The sequence below is a fragment of the Buteo buteo genome, chromosome 13 (assembly GCF_964188355.1).
Source record: "Buteo buteo chromosome 13, bButBut1.hap1.1, whole genome shotgun sequence".
NCBI classification, from domain to species: domain Eukaryota; kingdom Metazoa; phylum Chordata; class Aves; order Accipitriformes; family Accipitridae; genus Buteo; species Buteo buteo.
Window position 1 is genome coordinate 38,553,334 of NC_134183.1, and position 20,285 is coordinate 38,573,618.

Sequence of the window (20,285 nt, forward strand, 5' to 3'; positions counted from 1 at the left end):
TCAAGCTGCACAGTGTCTCACATCCCTGCTTTTTTATTAATCTGTGCTCTTACTCCTTCCACCCTGGGAGAGGCAAGTTAAACCTGTGAGCAGTTGGCTCTGCAGCCAGCTGAGCCCTCACCCTGGTCAGGCAGGCCTGGGAGCTGGTCTGTGGAGGGCAAGAGCCAGCTGGCTGCCTGCAGAGCCCATGGGTGCTGCCAGCAAGCCATGCCTGCTGCAGGCAGGGCCCAGAGCAAAACATGAGGCTCTTCCTGGTGTGGTTGGTGCTCCCTGGGGGAGGTAGCTGTCCTTGAGGCTGTGCAGGCTGGGGGTAGCTGTTGGCTTTGTGGTCTGCAGCGTGCCTCCTGCTTAATGATCCCCGCAGCTGATAATTTGGTATGGGTTCAGTGGGAAGTGGCTGCAGGGGGAGGCCTTTCCCAGGGAAACTGTGGTCCCATCAGGCTGCTGGGACAGGTGAGGTGGCTGCTTTCCTGCCTCTGCCAGACCTCAGAAGGTTTCAGGAGGACAGGAGATCACAGAGAGCCCCTTCTGCCGTGGGTGAGGGCAGGGCCACAGTGTGATGCACGGCCTCCAGCATTATGTGCTCTTACTTGGAAGCTGGGTTTTAATGTGGACTTTCTCTTGCAGTCAAGCCTTCGCATCTCCCCTCCTCTGCCCTTCCTGCCCCTCAGTGGGGTGTCAAGAGACCCCCTAAAGATGGGAGTGGGGTCCCGGCTGGATCAAGATCAAGCTGCCCTGGCTACAGTAACTTCCTCCCCAGCCAATGCATCAAAAAGATGGCCTGGAGCATCTGCGTGGCCTTCCTGGGATCTCCTGGACTCTCCAGAAGACCCCTTCAGTATTGAAAGAGAAGCCAGGCTTCATAGGCAAGCAGCAGGTAAGTTGGATGGTGGCTCTTGGCAGGCTTCAGCGCATGGTGATGGTCCTGTGCTTCTGGGAGGGCACATAGGTGGCCTCTGTGCAGATAATGTGGCTGGACAAGAGTTTGTAGCAGATTAGACCTTTCTCCATGCACAAGCCTGACTCTGGGTCTACCTGCTGACAGAAAAACAGACAGGCTGTCTGGGCAGGTGCCTGTTGCTGCTGCAGCTCTGCTGAACCTGTAGCTGTGGAATACGGGGATTTGCTTGGAGACCTGTGGGAGAGTGGGAAATAAATGGTCCTGTACTGAGTGTTGCTTGTGCTTGTTCAAGCTGTGAATGAAGCAACTTGCACTTGGAGTGGGCAGCTGCCTCCCCGAAACCACAAGAACCCCGTCTACTCCTGCAAAGTGTTCTTGGGAGGAGTCCCATGGGACATTACGGAAGGTGAGCAGCCCCTGGCCCTGCACTAAGGCCTTGGGTTTTGGCATGAGGAGGGTGTAGGATGGAGCTTTTGAGGGGGATGCTGACTTCTCTCCTTCTGTCTGTAGCTGGACTGATCAACACCTTCCGTGTGTTTGGCTCACTGAGTGTGGAGTGGCCTGGTAAGGATGGCAAACACCCACGCTGCCCTCCCAAAGGTAATATGCCTAAAGGTAATAGCGACACGGTAGGGTTACTTTTTTCCCATGCTATGTTACAGCACGGATGCTGGGATGGTACGGCTGCATGCTGGTGACTGGATGGTACAGAGCACCCTAGGGTAAATGTCCTGCTCTCACTTGGGTCTGCACCAGGGTTGCAGAGCACTGTCACATCAAACCTGGCGTCCCCACCTGTCCCTAGCAGGGCTGGGCAGAAGTGTGGGATGGGGGGAAACCCTCTCTGGTGCTTCTCGACCCCAAGTGGGGCTGCCTTGCTCTGGGCAATAGCCACTAGTCCCCACTGCCGGCGCGAGCACCCAAAGCATGCGCACCCTTAGCATAAAGCGTGTGCGGTGAATCCAAATGTGCATCCGCAGCAAGCTGGCAGGCTGTGGGGACTGGTGAGCAGAGCAGCGCCTGGGGCATAATCCTGTCTCAAGTAGCTGGGTTGATGTGTTGTGTAAGCAGTAATGAATTATGGGGTAAAGAGCAACTAGTTTGTAGGCTCAATGGTGCCTAATGGCCTCGTTCAGTCACTAGAGCAATGTGAGGTACAGAGTGCTGGCGCTGATGGAAGTGATTTTAAAGCCATGAACTTATATTTCTGGGCCAAGACATCCTAAATATGAAGCGAAGTGTTCTCCTGCAGAACACACTGGCCAGGCTTGGTGGTGCCCTCTTGTCATGTCTAGATGTGGCTTTCTGCATGGGGGATGGTGGCCCCCATGCCACTGGACATGGGCAACCTGCCCCCTTGTGCCGTGCTGAGTTTGGGCTCTTTCCAGCTTGGCCAGGCTCTGTGTCATGGGTGGATCTTGTATGTAGAGTCTGCTGGGGCAGGTGCCGCAAATCACTGCCATTCCCTAGAAGGGGTTGGGGACAGCAAGGGAGATGCAGTTGCAGATACTTTGGGTGGCATCTGAGAGTGATTTTTGAGGGTGTCTGCAAACTGGGATGATGTTTCTCCTCTGCTACAGTTCTAACAACTGCCTCTTTCCCTTCACTTCTCAAGGATATGTCTACCTGGTGTTTGAGTCGGAGAAATCTGTGCGTGCTCTGCTTCAGGCATGCTCCCAGGACCTGCTGAGCCCTGATGGGCTCAGTGAATACTACTTCAAGATGTCCAGCCGCAGGATGCGCTGCAAAGAGGTGAGCAGACCCATGAGAGTAGCCCTAGAGATGACAGCACAGGATGCTGATGAGATCCTTGGAGACAAGGGGGTGCACAGTGCTACTCTGCTCCAGGAAAGCAGGGCTAAAACGGAGCAGCAGAAGTCAAACTGGCTCTTGGCCATCTTTTAATTGATGTGTTCGTGCAGTAGGGCTGGATGCAGACAAGGAGGGAAGTGTCAGATCAGTGTTTGTCCTTTGCGATGGCCTGTGTCAGAAGCTGTGATCTGGAGCTCCTGCATCTGTGGCAGACCCTGGCTTCATGAAGCTGGGTGGTTTCAGTTAGCTTGAAAGGAGCACAGGAGCAGGGATTTTAGCGCTTTATGCTTCTTTCAGTACACCTTTGCTTGCAGAGACAGACTTTGATCCCTTTGGTGCTTTATTAGACTTTGTCTGCTTGCAGAACGAATGGCTTTCATGCTTGCCGCCGGCAGATATTTTGGATCCCCAGCACAGCCTTGGCTGGCTGACCTGTGCTCTGGAGGTGCTGAGGCTGCCAGAGGCTCAGGTTGGCCTTCCAGTAAAGGGGGACCTTAGCTATAGATCAAGTACCACTGTGTGAGTTTGTGGAGTTAAAGAATTGAGATTCAGTTCTTATCTAGACAGGCACAAACTAATTGCGCTTCAGACAGCTCTCTTGGTGTCTGGCTATTGGCAGCACTTTCATGCTTGGTGATTTAGCTCTGGCAGAAGTTTCTCCTCTTTGGAGCCCTAGATCAGCTGTCTAGCAGATGGAAGCTCCTGTCGAAATTGGCAGTGGGTGGGTTGTTTCATTGATCTCCTCCAACAGGCTCTTGTGCAGGCGGGCATCTGACTGGGCTGTTAAACATAGGTGCAGGCAGTAAGTAAAATCCATTTGTGCATGGGTTGTTTCCTGGCTGCCAGCCCCAAGGGACCAGTGTTTTGAGTTCCAGTTTGGCTGGAAGCAGAGCATTGTGGCAGTTGGTTTTGTTCCCTTAGTGGGCCTTGTGGGTGCTCTGGAGGTGTCTGGAGCACAGCTGGAGCTCCAAAGCTGTAGCATCCTGGATGTGGACCCTGAGCAGCAGTAACAAAGCAATATTTGCAGGTCGGGGGTAAGGTCTTGAGGATCTGGGATGGCTTTTGCTGTCAGCCGAGGGCACTGTAGAGCAGCACAGCTTGTGGCTTTGCAGGCCCTTGGCTGACCTGACCCACTTGTATGTGGTTTCAGGTGCAGGTGATCCCATGGGTGCTGGCAGACAGCAACTTTGTGCGCAGTCCATCACAGCGGCTTGATCCCAGCAAGACGGTGTTTGTGGGGGCTCTGCACGGAATGCTGAATGCGGAGGCCCTGGCAGCTGTCATGTGTGACCTGTTTGGAGGGGTGGTCTATGCTGGCATCGACACGGACAAGCACAAGTATCCCATCGGTAAGAGATGATCCCGCCAGGATCAGTAGTTGCCCACAGCATGCTCTGAGGAGGCTGCAGCAGTGCCCTTTGCTTGGTCACTCAATGGGGAAGACTGCCCAGGCTGCCAGGTTTTGCCCTCGCCTGCTTTGGGAGCAGATGTCTGGCCAGCCTCTGCCACAGGTGATGTTCCTCACATCCCTGCCATGGGGAGGTAAGACAAGTCTTGGGGGAGGGCTGGCAGAGCTGACATGCCTGGGAACTGGAAGGTCCTAGGCCATTGCAGAGCAGCTCAAGGCTTTTAATATCTCTTTAGGCACTGCTGAAATGTTTCCTGCCCTTGTTCAGGGCTGTGCCTGGCCAGTCAGCTGTTAATGGTCATTAGATGCTGCTTTAGCTCTTCTTCCATCCCCAGAGTGTAGATGGCTGTGGCTCTTGCCCTGGTTCCTACTGCCTGTCAGGGAAAACTTGGACCCACTGGCTGCTGAACCTGCCTGCTGGAGAGGCAGCAGGAACAGGGCAGGGCTATGGGCAGCTCAGTTGAACCTGAACCAGCACTTGTGGGCAGTGTCCTGTTCCCACTGTCCTGTTTGGATCCCCTTCAGGGTGCTGTCACTTTGGGCTTCCAAGGCAGCTGGTGGCACAAGTGGAGAGGCTCCCCTGAGACTCCTGACTGGGTCTGCTGGGGGATGACATGTCCACCTCAGCTCAGGGCATCAACTTTCCTAGGGTCAGAGAGGCGCTAGGGGTGAGTGTGACTCTTGGACAGCACTCCCCTCTGATGGGGCTGATACCACGGACTGCTGCAGGCAGCAAGTCTGCTGCCTGTGCTTCAAGCTGTTGCCCTGAACCATGACCTCTGGTCAGGTAGACCTACTGTGCTCTTGCAGGTGGAAAGGATGAAGCCTTTGAGGTCTCACCTCCCAGACAGGGCTGTGTGTTTGAGAGGGGTAGATCACGAGCGCAGCCCCTGTAATAACAGAGCAGCCCTGTCCCTGTGCCCTGCAGATACAGCCTCCCAAAGGGAAATGGGGCACTTGCCACTCATGTCACAGGAGCTGAAACATCCCATGTTGTGACATGTGTTCCCTGTACCTCCTTGGTGGCTTTATGGGCCAGGAGACAGCACTGAGATTACTGGTCTGTGTGGAAAAACCCTACAGCTTGAGCATGAGGACCAGCTTTCCAGGCTCAGGCTGCAGCAAGTCACGTTCTTAAGAAGGGACCGTGAATCTCCTGCATGTTGCCAAGCAGGAACAATGTCAGCATTTGGTAGTGCAGAGCTGTTGTCTGCTCATCAACATCCTTGGACAGCTTTCAGGCTTTTCTGGTCAAGGCTGAGGTTTAGGACATGCCTGTGGTGCTGCAGTGCTTTACCACTGAAGTGGTTTTGGGGGGGGACAGTCCCAAGGAGTTGGGAATGAAGTATGAGACTTTAAGCAAGTTCTTAGTATGACCACAGATGAAGTCTTGCACACCAACCTGCCCTGTGCTGGCACTGTGAGGTCCTAGAGCATGACCTTAAAACCTCCTGTGGCTTCATGCAGAGCCCAGGTTGCTCCCTCAAGTAGGTGAGATCTCTGGCTCCCAACAGCAGACTGGCACTTTTACCCTTGAAATTGTCTTAAAGTTGCAGCAATATGAACTCAATTTTGGTAACTAAATGGTACCCTGATTTTGTTTGTGTCGATTGAAGCATCTCCTGTGCTGAGATGCTGCCTTAGGCTTGCTTGACTGCTGGCCCTGGCTTGGCAGAAGGCTCCTCAGGGGAAGACCATTGTGTGTAACCTGCCTGGTGTTGAATCATCTTGGGCAGAGGATGATCCTGCTGGAGGCATGTACTGTGAGAAATCGCTGTCTGTAATTATGAGGAGCTGCCTTTGAGACCAGCTGATCCTGGTCAACAGAGAAAGCAGTTGCCCAGACAGCTTTCAGGAGGCCCCACTAGGAGATGGAATTAACTCTCTTAAAGGAAGGATCCCCTGAGTGCAGCTGCAATCCTCGTACACAGCGTAACCCTGAACCAGATCCAGAGCCTCCAGCCTATGTCCTGCACGATGCTACAGGAGAGGAGTAGGTGGGTTCTGGGTGACGCTTTGCACTGTGGCTGTCAGTGGTGAGCTGAGCTTTGGCAATTGGCCGGAATGCAGGACAGTCTTGTAACAGCCAAAGCTCCCCTTACACAGAGCAAAAACTTGTAGGTAAGTACAGATATGTTTTCCTGGAGCTTAACAAAACTTGCTGGAAGCGAGTGGTGCAGGAATGCTGCCGACTGACAATGAAGCTGCAAAATGCAGGGCTCCGGGATGAGTGGGAGGCTTAAAATATAAAAGCTGCTGAGCTGTCTCGGCACCGGCTTATTTCAGGTGCAGGCGTGGAGCCCGTTGCTGCGCTGCCCTCAGCAGTGCCCTGGCAGCCTCCCTCCGTCTGCCTGGCCGTTGTTGGTCCTCCTGGGAGCGCTGCCACCCATAAGCTCACATCTTAACCAAGCCGGAGGTGTCCATGGAAAAGCCTTTCTGCTCTTGGCTGCCTGCTGTGCTTTTGTTACTGCCTGGGGAAGGAGGCAGGCAGAGCCACAGAGGCCTTGGATACAGTCTCCCTGCAAAAGCTGCTTCCCTGCCAGTGGCTGAACTGCACCGGGGGAAGGGGTGGTGCTGGCAGCAGCTCCCTCTTGTTCTCCACCGGTTCCTGCCATAGGTGCTGGGTCAGCCTAACACTTGCGGTCTGGCTTGTTCCAGGGTCTGGCCGTGTCACCTTTAACAACCAGCGCAGTTATCTGAAGGCAGTGACCGCTGCGTTTGTGGAAATCAAAACTACCAAGTTTACTAAAAAGGTGAGTGGAGCTGATGGGGCAGCCTGGGGAGTCGAGTCTGTGCATGATGGGTGGTACTGCTGGGTGCACCACGACCCACACGGCCTGCCCTGTATCCCTGTGGAGGCAAAGGGAGGTGGTGAACTGCTGCTCTGCCAGCTGTGAGGGGTGCCGGTGATGGATTTGGGGTACCCAGGGTGGTGAGTCAGCACTGCTAGGGCGGTCCAGGGAGCAGGCAGTTGTCCTCAGGGCTGCTCTGTGCTCACTGCCTGGTTCTGCAGGTTCAGATCGACCCGTACCTGGAGGACTCCATGTGCCAAGTCTGCAGCACCCAGCCCGGCCCATTCTTCTGCAGAGACCAGGTAAGGCTTTCCCCTGCTGACACAGCGGGGTTTCCTCGGGGAGGAGCAGGCTCCGCTGCTTGCAGCAGCGTTCGCTTTAGTGTCTAGGGAGGCCTGTTGTCCCTTGCTGAGTGGAGAGGGTGAAGTGTTCACACGAGAGCCCAAGGTGGGCCCTTGTTTTGGAGGAGGTGCAGCCCTCCTGGGGGGGCCAGCTCCGGTGCTCGCCAGGAGGCGAAGGCAGCTTTCCACCTTGCCTTGAGCTGGGGATGCCATGGCTCTGCTGGTGCTGTGCCGGAGTGCCAGGGCCCACTGTGTGCAGCGGGCTGCCCCTGAGGGGAGGCCACTGCTCTGTGAGCTGTGGCAGCTGGAAGTTGGAGTGTCATCACCCTGCAGTCGGTCCTGGACCTGCCCAAAACGTGGGGCACTCTGGCTGACCTCCACTCGCTGCAGGCGAGGGAGCTCGGCCGGGGTCCAGCAGCTTCCCGTGGAGTCTAGATGGGAGGTGAGCAGCAGCGCGCTCTGCTCCGCTGGCAGGGATGGCAGTGGGAGCGCAGGGAGTGCCGGCAGAGCCCGGCGCCTGCCCCTGCCCCTGCCCACGTGTGGGGCAGAGGTGCCACGGCCCCTGCCTGCAAGCATCCAGATCCTGATTTTTTTCAGCTCTTTTTAAAAGGAGCCACACTGGAAGCTCAGCACACCACTCCCTCCGGCAGCATTGCTGAAATTCCCTCCCTCTGCTTCGAAGCTCCGCTCTGCTGGCGTGGGCTGCAAAAGCGGGGAGGGAGGGGATGCCGCTTTGCCGGCGGGCTGGTGTCTGTTTGCCTTGCCTGGAAACCCCTGCCCCATGGCATTGCCCCTCTGCTCTCCCCGCAGATCTGCTTCAAGTACTTCTGTCGCTCCTGCTGGCACTGGCAGCACTCCATGGAGGTCCTGCGTCACCACCGCCCGCTGATGCGCAACCAGAAGAACAGAGACTCCAGCTAAAGAGGCCGCCGAGGCTCGGGGGCCGCCGCAGGCGCAGGAGAAAGTCCTTTTGTTAACCTGCCAAGTGGAGAGCGCACGAGCGTGCCTGCTGGTGCCAGACCCAGGCTGGGAACGTGCTTCCTGAGGACTAATGGGGAAAAAAAAAAAAATCTTACATTCACGTTTGCACTTGCTGGTCTTTTTGTTTCTGCACTAATGCACAGTGAATTTTGTCGGGTTTTGTTTGGGGGTTTTTTGAGGGGGGGGAGCGCCCCTCAAGCGATTCTGCAGTTCCCAGACTTTGGTTCCTAGTTCGCTGATGAGAAGCAAAAAAAAAAAAGGGCCACGTGTTGAGAAGGTGTTTATGCAGATGCCTTCACCTAGGTTTTTTATTTATTAAAGGCGCTTTTTTACATTCCTTGCAATACTGATGGTAATAATGCAGGTCTCATTGGCTCCATTTTTTTGCAGTTGCCATACAGTGCCTTTCCATTCATTTAACCCCCATCTGAACGGCATAAAAAAACTGAATGTTCAGCTGGCGTTTTTTACTGTAACAACAAGGAGACTTTGCTCTTCATTTAAACCAAATCATATTTCATATTTTACGCTCAAGGGTTTTTACCAGTTCCTTTTTACACTCTTAAACAGTTTTTAAGTCGTTTGAAAAGAGAGATTTTTTTCTTTCCTGGCAGCTTTTAACATTATTGCAATTTGTGTCTGGGGGCTGCTGGTGGAAAGTTGTAAATCGAGGGGTTTGCAACAGAACAGGATGGGCTTTTTTTGGATTTGAAACTGGACCGGATAAACGATCTCTGAGCTGCTGTATATAGTTTTAAATAGTTTGTTGCACTTTTTTAAGTTGCACTTAAGGGGGGTTGATAGAGGTTTTTAATCACACAAAGTCACAGGACTTACTTTTCTTTTGTAACTAGCTAAAAAAGGGCTGCATTTCGGTGGACAGATGAAGGTTCATAGGAGCCCTTTCTCTTAGAGGGGACAAGTACTTTTCCTTTCCTTTATGAAATGTACGGAGTAATGGTGCAGTCGACTGAAATGCTGCTGCTGGGATTTGAGAACTTTAATTTTTTTTTTTTACTTTCCCCTCTATCGGAAGCTGTGTGCCAAAGAACCAGTGTCATAATTTCTCCCTCTTTTTTTCCTGCTGAGCTGATGTTGCATTGTTGCATATCCCAGCTGCTCTTTGTGGGGTTTCGTGAAGCTGTGTGTGAAGTCTCTACCTCATTGTAGTATATGCAGGCAAGACTGCACTCTCCTACAGATGCGTGGAGTAAGCTGTGGTGTAGTTTTTGGCACATAATAAACACGTTGCAGCAAAAAAAAAAACCAACAAACCTTCTCGTATTCCTTGCTTGTGCGTTTTGTGCGGGATGGGGCCGGGTCTCTTGTCCTCAGCTCTCAGGGTTGAAAGAGGTGGGAGAAGCTGAGCCTCAGCCCCGTGTGGTGGGGAACGTATGGATGCCATAGGTGACTTGGCGGGAGGGGAGCGCTCTGCTGGGAGATGCGTTTTTAGGTACCAGTTACCAAAGGCTGCTTCAGGGGCTGCCTTGTGGGGAGGGGGGGAGCAGCTGCTAGGCTCCAGCTGGGGCTCCTTTATTTGAGTGGCAAGTTAATGAGGTTAATGGGAATGTCCCCTGCCCCCCTCTGTGGTGGGGTGATGCCCTCCTGGGGTGGTGTTTGAGGGGAGACGGATTCCAGGGGGGTCCTGCTTGCAGCTGGGCTTTCAGAGGCCTGAGCAGACTCGGAGTGCCTGCAGCGGACACCCTTGGGTGCCCCATGCCCTGGAGGGGAGGCCGGGGGGGCTTTGGGCCCCTTCCCCAGCAGGGTCAGTAACTCTGCGACCGCCCTGGGCTGGCCACCCCTCATCGTGGGCTGGCCGGACCCCCTCTGGTGGGTGCTGTGAGTTTGTGGGTGCTCCGCGTCCTCCTCCACCCGGAGCCTGGCGTGGGACCTCTCTCCTCGGCTGCTCCAGCCCCCCCCGGCGGCGCAGAGCGGTGCTGAGCGCTTCGCAGCCCGGAGCCAGCGCTGGATCCGGCCCCCGGGTCCGGGCAGCGCCCTGCGGCACCGGGGGGCGCTGGGACCCGGGGGAGTGCTCGGAGCCCCGCCCCCTCGGAGCCCCGCCCCTCCGGGCGGCCGCGAGCGTCCTCCGAGCCGCTGGGGGGCGCTGTGGGCGCCGCGGTCTCCCGGCGGCCCCGCGCGCCTCCCGCCATCCTTTGCGCTCTTTCCGCGGCCGCCGCCGACATGGTGGGTACCGACCGCGGCCGCCATCCGCCGCCATCCGCCGGCGGGGCCGCTCCGCCCGGGGCGCTGAGCGGCTCCGGGGAGCGGGGCGAGGGACTGCGGCCTGCCGGCGGAGGGAGGGAGGGCCGGCGGGCGGGGGGAGGCCGGGCCCGGGTCGCCTCGGGGGTCCGGCGGGGCCTGACTGGTGTTTCCTCGGCCTCCGCCCCGCGCAGGGACGCGTCCGAACGAAGACGGTGAAGAAGGCCGCCCGGGTGATCATCGAGAAGTACTACACCCGCCTGGGGAACGACTTCCACACCAACAAGCGGGTGTGCGAGGAGATCGCCATCATCCCCAGCAAGAAGCTGCGCAACAAGATCGCGGGGTGAGGGGGCGTGGGGACGCGGGACACGGGTGGGAGCTCCTGGCGGTACCTGCATTCGAAAGTGATCGCGGTCTCGCCCGTGGCCCGGTCATCGATAGTGCAGGCAGAGGAACGCCGAAAGCTTTCCCGTGTTTGGGGGGGGGTCCGTCCCCCCCTTCCCGAACCCCGATGCTCTCGGACATCCCTGACCCTCTGCGGGGGCGGTGGGACGGCAGCGGCGGGGTGGTTGCCGGTGGAGGCTCCGTCTCCTCAGCCTTGGCGTGATTTTGGGAGGGCGAGGGCGAAGAAGGGAGACGCGGGGAAGTCCTGAACGGTGCTCTGTCCCCCGCAGGTATGTCACGCACCTGATGAAGCGTATTCAGAGGGGACCTGTCCGAGGTATCTCCATCAAACTGCAGGAGGAGGAGAGGGAGAGGAGGGACAACTACGTCCCTGAGGTGAGGCTCCGGCTGCGCTCGAGTGCCTGCTTCGGCCTCTGTCCCGTCCTGCCTCGAGGTGTCTTCTCCATTGGTGGCCCCAAATTTCTCTAAAAGAAGACCTCAGCCAGGAGGAGCAGAGGAGGGGTTGGGTCAGGGAGGGCTGAGGCGGATTGTGGCATCGTATCGGGGCGCTCTCTCCAAAACTGCCGCCTGGGGTGGGAAGGGCAGCTGACTTGTTGCAGTTCAACTGTGCTGCTGGTCGGCAGATCAATTTTCCTAACTTAAAACGATATAAAAAATAACTCGATGGGATGCAGGAGGATATTTCAGAGCTGTTTAAAACTTGCTGCGTGGCAGATGTTGCTGAAGAGAGGGAATTGGTGAAACCTGCTCTCTTCTTAAACCTGCATTCACAGGGAGTCAAGGTCTCACCCGTGACCCGGTCGTTGGTAGTGCAGGGAGAGGAGCTCTGAAAGCGTTTCCCAGGTTCGATGGGTTCAATCCTGTCGCTCCCAAACCCTGCAGCCTTCAGACAGGGCGCGTCTCGCCCCACTTCCAGATCTCCCTGATCGGCTTCTGGTAGAGCTGCTGGTTTCTGTGCTGCACAAAAACACTCGGTTCTGTTACCTCAGTTCTCCCAAATCATCGACGCTGGGGTTTGGTTACCTGGAAGGTTGTTTTAGTGGTGATCTGGGAGGAACAGGTAGGATGGTAGGATGTCACGGGAGCCGCGGCGGTGTGGTAAGGTGAGCTGGTGCTGTGCTGTCCCCCCACTTGGAGATCTGCCTCGGGGGTACCCTCCCTGCTTTGCGGCCTTGGTTTCGTCACCCAGGGTGAGGTGACATGGCTCTGCAAGAGCCCAGGGCTCAGTTCGGCTCCTTCACTCCTGACACCTAGAAGTGACACGTGAAACACTGGCAGCTTCGTGCAGGTCCTCTCACAGATGCTTCGACACCACAGATTTTAGGTGTCAGCACATAGCTGACCTGCACAGCTGGTGTCGGAGGCTTGGAGCAACCAGGATGAGGTGGCGCTGGTAGGAGAGGTCACCCCTGGAGGGACCCCAAGCAGGGAAGGAGCATCCATGCTGTTGCTGTTGATGCAGCATTAGCAGAACCTGCGTTTTTTATGGTTTCTTACAAAAATACCAGTGTGATGTAGCCTCTTAGGGAAGGAAGCATGTGAAGATCAAGGCTGGGGTCCGGAGAGGCTTGGAGGAGGTTGCTCTGGGATTAAAGAGTGGGAGATCTCCGGTCCGTGGGGCGGGAGAGCCCAGGCGGTCAGTCGGCATTGCTGTCTGGCACCACGGTGGTCAGGCTCCGGCCTTAGGGACTCAGGTCGCAGGACAAGCGTGAGTATTGTTGGTGACCACCGGGACCAGTGCAGTTGTGGAGCCGTCCCCAAATCCTCTCTGCAGCCTTGGCGTTGGAGCTGGTTAGGCCTTGGGTTTCCAAAGACTTGCCGTAAAACGGGCTCTTCTCCCTGTGCGGGGGCCTCTCTACTGCCAGGCGGCTTCTCACAGTGTTCTGGCAGGAGAGCTGGACACCACTGAGGTCCTCCTGGCTGATTCTGTTGCTGGAGCCCTTCCCCACGATGGGCATCAGGATCTTGTTTGTGGTGGGATGGGACTGGAGTGGGTGTGTCAGGACAGCCCGGTGGCTGCAGGTCCTCGTCAAACTGTGTCTTTCTCTCCTCCATCCCCAGGTCTCTGCCCTTGACCAGGAGATCATTGAAGTGGACCCGGACACCAAGGAAATGCTGAAGCTCCTGGTGAGTGGTCCCAGCTGTCCCCCCACCCCAGGTAACCCTACCAGGCTGGTGGCGTGTCCCCGGCAGCACTCCCACTGCCCTGAGGGGCTTGATGGTGTCGGCTGAAGGCTTCAGCGCTCTGGGCACATGGCAGGGGTCTGTACGGCTCTTGGGAGGGGAGAGGCATGGTGGCTTTGCCCAGGACCCCGCTAGCAGGGTGGGTGTGCTCCTTGCCCTCCCCTCCTCCTGCAGCACCCTAGGGTGCTGACCCAAGGGCCTGCTTGTTGGGTGGAGGTGAATGTGGGTTCGGCCGTAAAAAGACCAGATTCCCCTCACCGATGAGCTGATCTCTTGAGCGGGATGGTCATCTCTCCTTTCTGGAGATGTGAATCCACTCTCCATGCTACCAGAGCATGTTCGTGCTTCCCTCTCTTCCCGGGAGGAATCTGCCGGGCGTGGATGGCAGGTAGGGCGTTGTGACCGATCCCAATCCTGTGCTGTTTTCCAGGACTTCGGCAGCCTGTCCAACCTGCAGGTGACACAGCCCACGGTGGGGATGAACTTCAAAACGCCCCGAGGAGCGCTCTGAGTCGGTCGCTGTATGTCACTTTTCCAATAAACGTGAGGAAACCATCTCGGCCTGCCTGGTCTTTGGAAGCCCGTGTCCCCAGGGATGAGGAGGGAGGGATGGTTCCTTGGGGTGCCGCGTCCCAAATGCCGGGTGTCCGAGGCTTCAGAGGGTGACAAGGACTCGACACCTTCACGTTTGGCGTCATCTTTTTGGGTTCTTTCCTGGCTGTTCGGGGGGTGAGGTGCAAAGCTGTTTTACAGGCTCTCCGACTCTCAGGGCGGTGGGAGAGGATGACCATGGTGGCTCCTCAGAGTTTGTTGGAGCTCCGCACCCTCGGCGCCTCCCGGGTTTGCCTGTGCCTCCTCCCAGCGGACAACTTGGGGGTCATGCTGTGCCAGAATAAAAGTTGCTTTTTGTAACCAAGTTGATCACTTGTAAGTGCTTAAATGAAAGGAAAAAGTCTTGGCACTGGTTTCCTTTGTGTGAGGGGAGTGAAATGGGCTGAGCAGAGCGCTGTGGCGGGGGGTGGAAGCTCCCCTGTGGAGATGGGCCCTGGTGAGGCTTGTGCCATCCTCCCCCGAGCAAGACGCTCCATCCAACAATTTCCCCAGGGTGCAACAGGCATGGAAGTGTTTTGGGGTTCACCCCCCGAAACTCCTGGCCACCTACACAGAGGCTCTGCTTAGAGGCAGAGGAGACCTACAGGTCTCTGTCTCGGCCGTTGGCATCGTCTGGGGCCATGACTTGCAGGCAGGGTGCCCGGGCCCCCCGGCCGGGCGAGGGTCCCTGGGTTTTCCCTCCCTGTCTTGCGTGACCCGCTCCAGCATGACACGGGTTTTGCTGAGGGGAAGCCTGGGGCCCTGCGCTCAAAACCTCTGCAAACCTGCGGAGCATCCCGTGTGGGATCCCAGGCCAGCCCCTGCCTGTCTTGCCAGCCCTGTCACAGCACTGGGTCCCACTGGTGAGCGTGTTCCACAGGTGGATGCAGCTGGGGCATGGGGCGACTTCTCCCCGCAAGGAGACATCAGTGTGTGCCTCTGAGGAAAACTGCTTGCAGCCACACCTTAAAACCCCCGGTACAAATAAAAAGACAAAGGATTTGTGTTTTGGGGAGAAATGTCTATATTTTGCTGTGAAATTTGTTTTAGATAGTTATTTAAAGAAGGAAATGTTTACAGTAAATGTAGCCAGGTATTTCAATATACATTGAATGCGCTGAGCTGCAGTCAGGATAAGCCAAGCAGGGATAATTTATAAATGCCCTGCGGAGATTTAACTCAGAATTTGCAGCTCGATACCACCAATCTCTTCACTACTTAAGTAAAACATGGGGAGAACACAGACTGACAGGTGAAATAACCATCAGTCTGCAGAACAGAGCAAGCAAGGAGGCATTCCAGCATCTCAACTATGGGACTGAATTTCCAAACACGACCGATCGCTCTCTGGCAGCTCTTAAGTTTTTGATGCAAACGGCCACCTCTTACTTAAATTTTCTCTTCGTTTTAGTCTTCACATCAGAGTAAATGTTAACTTTGTTCTGAATCCAATACACCGCGTAGCCCGAGGTGCCAGGAATGAAATCACAGAGCTCTCCGACGTATTTCTTCATGTCGCGAGCAGAGGTGTAGCCTACGAAGGGAAAGCACGGGTCTGACTGGGGGAGCTGCCCCCTTCTCCAATAAAACAAGGACAACGGAAAATGCAGAGCGTGGAGGGGAAGGGAGCGATTCCAGTCACGCCCTCAGATTTCCGCAGCTGTAAGGACCGGGAGGAAGCGAGGAGCATGGGGTGGGCCGGGGCGGGGGGGGGCTGCTTCATCCACAATCGTTTTCAGGTGTATTTTCCGCTCCTTAAAAATCTACTGATGCCGAATGTTACCTGTCACCATGTTATTAGTTGGGTATTCCTGGAGGGCACGGTATGGAAATTCTCCCTTGGCCGGTGCTCTGGAGCCTGTTTCTTCTTCACTGCTGTATCGGGGGAAAAAAATCTGTGCATTATTTCCTATGCATTGGGGATCTCTTGAAATGGGGGGGGGGGGGGGGGGGGGGGGGGGGGGGGCATCCAAATCCTACCACCGAGGGCAGGAAAATACCTTTTGGCCAGGTCTAGCACATCCTCCTCTGCTTCTTCCTCACAGCCTTTTCTCACTGCCTCCGGTTCATCTGTCAGTTTTTCACTGGGCTGCGAGTATCAACACAGAGCTGAGATAAAATTGTGTCCTGGGTACCCCGCAAAACACCAGAGAGGTGGTCCAAGAGAGTGGTATTTTTAGGACTTGTGATTTCAAGCGTAATTAAGAACACGATTTTAAATCTAATCACATTTTCACTTCAAAAGTACTGAGAAGTTGGTTTGAGAAGAGAGCCAGCAGTGTCTCGGAGATACACGGGGAAGGAAAATGCCGCATGGAAGGGCCGAGGTCAGACCTTGGCGATCAGTATCCCTGGAAGGATGTGCTGGGGACACCTGACATCTGTCTGGGTGAGGGAGAAAATCCCTCCTGCGTGTCCCGAGTTCAATCTGGTGCTGTCCCCCTGGGATGTCACACTGGGAGGGGACACACACAGCACAGCAAGATTTGATGTTGTATTTGGGCTGAGGGTCTGGGATGAAAACCAGGCTCCCTGAAGTTCATACAACCGGTATTTTTTTAAGCTACACCTCCTGTAGTATAAATTTCTTATCTTACCTGTTCTGCAAGTGAATCATCTGCCTGCTCCCAAATAAAACTACCAATTTTCCTTCTGATTTCTGCCATGAACAAAAAAATAAATGACCGTGAGGGCATCAAATAATGACACTGTGCGGCAGTTACTGCCTGTGCAAGCCCCTGCCTCTCGCGGGTGCCAGCAAAGGCACTCGAGAGCCCTGGCAGAAGCTCACTGCATGGCGCTGCTCGCTAATGCAATATAATGGCTCCATGTCCAAGCAGAGACCAGTGAAGTTCCTCGCATCCATACTGGGACCAGTATTATTTAACATCTGGAGAAGAGAAGGTTCCCGAGAGACTTTATAGCACCCTTCCAGTACTTAAAGGGGGCCTCCAGGAAAGATGAGGAAGGACTCTTTATGAGGGGGTGTAGTGATAGGACAAGGGGTAATGGTTTTAAACTGAAAAAGGGTAGATTTAGCTTAGATGTAAGGAAGAAATTCTTTACTGTGAGGGTGATGAGGCACTGGAACAGGTTGCCCAGAGAAGTTGTGGATGCCCCATCCCTGGAAGTGTTCGAGGCCAGTTTGGATGGGGCGTTGGGTAACCTGGTCTAGTGGAAGGTGTCCCTGCCCATGGCAGGGGAGTTGGAACTAGATGAGCTTTAAGGTCCCTTCCAACCCAAACCATTCTATGATTCTATGATAATAGATGGAGAATATAATAGATGGAGCATCCTCTGCCTCCAGGGAGGAAGAATTGCTCCCAGCAGAAGGAAATGCCCTCTGCCTAGAGCAGAAGTAACTGGAGGGTCTGGTTTGCACCCCTAAAAGGCTGCGCTCATGGGAGAGATCCCCAAGGGAGCAAAACCCTGATTTTTTTTTTTCTCCTGACCTTCTTGCAGGCAAGCAGGTGGCAGGACAAAGTGGCCCAGAACCACAGACAGCTTCGCTCCCACGTCGGTGCTTGCCCACGCAGAGAGGTAACGGGAGTGAAAGACTGCAGCTCTGCCCTCCAAGTAATCGAGGCTCTCATGTATTCTGCAAGACAAAAAGACAGCTGGTTTCCAAAGGTTAACCTGAAAAAAAAAAAATCAAAACAAAAAGTTTAGAGGGATATTGTCATTAAAACTACCTGCTCTGATATTTTTGCCAAAAGCACCTAATTTTCTGTAATTTTCTAACTATGAGATTCCACCAGCAACATCCCGTTATGGTCCCAGCTGCCAGCACCACCTGAGGAAGGACATCAGGGACCAGGTAAACTCATATTTTTAAGGACTAAATGGCACTGCCTCCGCACTCTGCTCTCGAGATAAGACTGGTTCGTCAGGGAGGGGGAAAACGTGATTTTTATTTATTTATTCTTAACCTCACTGGTCCCTGCTCAGGCTCATGGTGCAGTCCCCAAACAGCAGCGGCACTACAGCTAAGCGAGAAAACGTGGGTGGAAGGTGCTCAAGCACTCACCATCCTCCCTAGAGGGGAATTAAATAGTTTGCCAGGTTTAAGGGTATGGAACATGATTAAATTTTTCCCAAGAATTAATCTGAATATATACACTGAATAGATATATATTTAATAATATTTAATATATTTATTTTATATATATAAATAATATTTAATATATTTAATAATATTTGTATATAATATATATTATTTATATATATTTATATTTTTATATATATATATATAATTACATGTATTTCCCCCTGGGGGAACAACCCAATCTGGCAGGATGCTGTGGTGGAAGAAAGGTCATTACTCTGGGTTTCTCAGGATTCCCCTCCCACAGCTGGAGCAGGTGGCTGCAGGATTACAAAAACCTAAGCCAGTTTTAAGCAATTGTGTTAAAAGAAGCTGCTTAGTCCAGCCTAGGAAAGCCTGCTGCAGAGCATTGCAAGAAAACATTGCAGTTCCTTTGCACATAAATATATTAACATGATACTGAATATATATAAATATTCACTAGCGGGAGGAAGACCCTGAATAGCCTTCACTTGTATTTGTTCTTGAGCTCTCTGATTTTTTATACTAAGCAAGCAGAAGGAAAATAGCAATCCAGCCCTTTTCCAGCCATTTTTACCGCCAAGCTTGCTTTCAGCATTAACTTGCTCTGGCTTTTTAGCACCTGTTTCCTTCCTTGGGATGATGTTGCCTGTATTTTAGACCCTAAGTTTTCCACTAGATTAAAGGTAGAAAGAAAACCAGCACAATTATTTTAATTTATATCAGAGTTAAGCCATGTGGATGGTTTTTGCAGCCGTCTTCTGTTTTGTCTAGCTACAGTTTAGCGTGGGTGTGAGTTTTCAGACCCCACTAAGCACTAAAACCCCAGCAGACCTCTACCGGGCACTTCAAAAATACCACCCTGACTTTTAAAGGATGTCGGCATCCGTTAAATACTTCGCATTAAATACATTAAACCCGTTATCTACGCCTTTATTGATCTTTCACTCTCTACAGACATCACGTGGAGGGAGGGGGCTCAACGTGAGCGTGAAACAGGGCTGCAGGCAACTCCCAAGCAAGGAGGGTGCTGCCAACAGGGGGGTGACACATGGAAGAGACAGCTGGGGGACACAGCACAGCCCACCTGCGGGTGTCCGGGTGGGCAGCGTCGCTGCTGAAGAGGTAGTCGGCGTCCCGCCAGTGGGTGACCACCCCGCCACCGGCCACTGCGGAAGGAAGAGGGGGGTGAGGAGGAAGGTGGACACCCCAACGGGTGCCCACCTCAGGGTGCGCCGGGATGGAGAAAGCTGCCCAGGCTGGTTGTGGGGCCACAGGGCCAGGCCCCAAAATGGGAGCTGTAATGGGCCTCCTATGTCTCTGGGTCTCCCACCGCCCCATTGAGGACTCTTCTGGACTTTTCGTAAGTGTGGGGGCACCGTGGCCTGCCAAACCCATGCTCTGCCCCACTGCCATGGGGGGCTTAGCTCTGTGCTGCCCCACTGAGAGCTGACAGGACTGTGCCACCATTGCCCTGCCTCACTGAGGGCTGACAGGGCTGTGCCCCCACTGCTCTGCCCCACTGAGGGCTGACGGGGCCGTACCCCCGCAGCTGAACCCCACCGAGGGCCTGTGCCAGCTCCGAGCCCCTGTGGCTCATCCCCGGGACGCCGCCGGCACCCCCTCACCCCACAGCTCCCGCGGGCCCGGGCTGACGCTCTGCGAAAACCAGGCGCGGCGGCCCCGGAACATGGCGGCGGGAGGAGGAGCCCTGTAGCGCGGAGGAGCGGGGAGGAGGGTGGGCAGCGGCGGCGGGAAAACCCTGAGGGTCGGCGGTGGGACGCTGAGGGCGGTGGGCGCTGAGGAGCGGGGGCGGCGGTTGTTTCCAGGGCTGGCCCCGAGTCGTTCAGGCACCGGCAAGTGAAGCCGCCCAGGTCTCAAATCAGCCCCGGTGAGGGCTGCCGGCCCCCGCGGCCACCCCCCCGGTGCCCGGCTGGGTTTGGCCGAGCGCTCCAAAATGGCGGCGGGTGACCCACACCGACGCGCTGCTGGGCCAGGAGCGGGGCTGCCCCGGGATTTCGACACTGGTGTGCGGGGGCATGTTGATGCTACACCTCCTCTGGAAACCCTCCACGGTGATATAGAGAACGAACTGCTAATTGCTTAATGATCGTCTCTCTGTAACTTTGCATACCAAAGACTGGTGTTCCTCAAGGATTGAGCCTGTCAGAGACTGGTACGTGGGAGGGATGAGCAAGAAGGAACCATGAACAATCACAAAACTTAATTAAATGTTTGATGTATTTACGATCTTGTTAAGAAGGCACAAGTAGAGACCTTGCTTGAATCGATAGGGCCGGAAAAGATAAGAGCTCCTGCCTTTGTTCTCGTCCTTGTAGATAATTTAGCTTAAACTAACCATATGGTTTTACACCACTAATGAGAACTTAGATAATAAGAGCACTAACGAGCACTGATGTATCAAAATATGTAAAAGACCATACTGCCCAGAATCACCTGAGGAGGGTCAAAGAGCGGACAAGTGAGGAAGACTATGGAAGACCACCAGAGGACTCCTGAAGACCACCAGAGACCTTCAATGCGCCTGCGTAAAAGACATTTGCATATGCTAATAGTTTCCCAGAAAACTAATGAATATGTA

General features: G+C 54.6%; 3 protein-coding genes and 2 non-coding genes across 8 annotated transcripts in view; 4 read left to right on the forward strand and 1 right to left on the reverse strand.

Moving 5' to 3' along the window:
• The window catches only part of CPEB1 (cytoplasmic polyadenylation element binding protein 1), a 28,292-nt gene extending 18,613 nt beyond the window's left edge, over window positions 1–9,679 (forward strand). For both annotated transcript variants that reach the window (XM_075043999.1, XM_075044000.1), the window contains 8 exons: window positions 628–877; window positions 1,194–1,307; window positions 1,412–1,501; window positions 2,517–2,653; window positions 3,864–4,062; window positions 6,780–6,874; window positions 7,135–7,215; window positions 8,065–9,679. In XM_075043999.1, coding sequence (XP_074900100.1) covers window positions 628–877; window positions 1,194–1,307; window positions 1,412–1,501; window positions 2,517–2,653; window positions 3,864–4,062; window positions 6,780–6,874; window positions 7,135–7,215; window positions 8,065–8,175 — 1,077 coding nt within the window. In that variant the 3' untranslated portion in view covers window positions 8,176–9,679. The remainder of the gene's footprint in view (window positions 1–627; window positions 878–1,193; window positions 1,308–1,411; window positions 1,502–2,516; window positions 2,654–3,863; window positions 4,063–6,779; window positions 6,875–7,134; window positions 7,216–8,064) is intronic.
• Window positions 9,680–10,326: 647 nt separating this feature from the next.
• Window positions 10,327–13,581, forward strand: RPS17 (ribosomal protein S17). Its single transcript, XM_075045744.1, has 5 exons — window positions 10,327–10,419; window positions 10,629–10,780; window positions 11,112–11,217; window positions 12,904–12,969; window positions 13,457–13,581. Exons 1-5 carry the CDS (start codon window positions 10,417–10,419, stop codon window positions 13,535–13,537), a joined length of 408 nt encoding a protein of 135 aa, XP_074901845.1. The 5' UTR covers window positions 10,327–10,416; the 3' UTR covers window positions 13,538–13,581.
• LOC142039289 (small nucleolar RNA SNORA71) lies at window positions 10,828–10,961 on the forward strand. Its single transcript, XR_012652864.1, has one exon. It is a non-coding gene; the product is annotated as a small nucleolar RNA SNORA71 (small nucleolar RNA).
• On the forward strand, window positions 11,602–11,734 carry LOC142039290 (small nucleolar RNA SNORA71). The gene has a single exon (XR_012652865.1). It is a non-coding gene; the product is annotated as a small nucleolar RNA SNORA71 (small nucleolar RNA).
• A 1,421-nt stretch (window positions 13,582–15,002) lies between the features above and the next one.
• Window positions 15,003–19,978, reverse strand: TERB2 (telomere repeat binding bouquet formation protein 2). 3 transcript variants are annotated; one of them, XM_075045742.1, is made up of 7 exons: window positions 19,312–19,978; window positions 18,771–18,852; window positions 17,070–17,215; window positions 16,215–16,276; window positions 15,618–15,706; window positions 15,401–15,492; window positions 15,003–15,151 (listed from the first exon to the last, which is right to left on the reverse strand). In XM_075045742.1, exons 1-7 carry the CDS (start codon window positions 19,373–19,375, stop codon window positions 15,003–15,005), a joined length of 684 nt encoding a protein of 227 aa, XP_074901843.1. In that variant the 5' UTR covers window positions 19,376–19,978. The 3 variants fall into 3 exon arrangements, 2 of the variants coding, with proteins under 2 accessions (XP_074901843.1, XP_074901844.1); XM_075045743.1 differs by lacking the exon at window positions 16,215–16,276 and having other exon boundaries at window positions 17,070–17,253; XR_012652846.1 differs by lacking the exon at window positions 15,003–15,151 and having other exon boundaries at window positions 15,433–15,492; window positions 15,618–16,072.
• Between the last annotated feature and the right edge of the window lie 307 nt (window positions 19,979–20,285).

Bases quoted from the DNA above. Each gene is read 5' to 3' on its own strand.
- TERB2 (XM_075045742.1), bottom strand. From the start codon at position 19,375: ATGTTCCGGGGCCGCCGCGCCTGGTTTTCGCAGAGCGTCAGCCCGGGC. The intron at 16,277-17,069 runs GTCAGGAGAAAA...TGTTCATGGCAG, and splicing joins ACCTGCTTGCCTGCAAGAAG to AAATCAGAAGGAAAATTGGT. The intron at 15,707-16,214 runs GTAAGATAAGAA...TGATACTCGCAG, and splicing joins ATGATTCACTTGCAGAACAG to CCCAGTGAAAAACTGACAGA.
- RPS17 (XM_075045744.1), top strand. The intron at 10,781-11,111 runs GTGAGGGGGCGT...TGTCCCCCGCAG, and splicing joins CTGCGCAACAAGATCGCGGG to GTATGTCACGCACCTGATGA. The intron at 11,218-12,903 runs GTGAGGCTCCGG...CTCCATCCCCAG, and splicing joins GGGACAACTACGTCCCTGAG to GTCTCTGCCCTTGACCAGGA.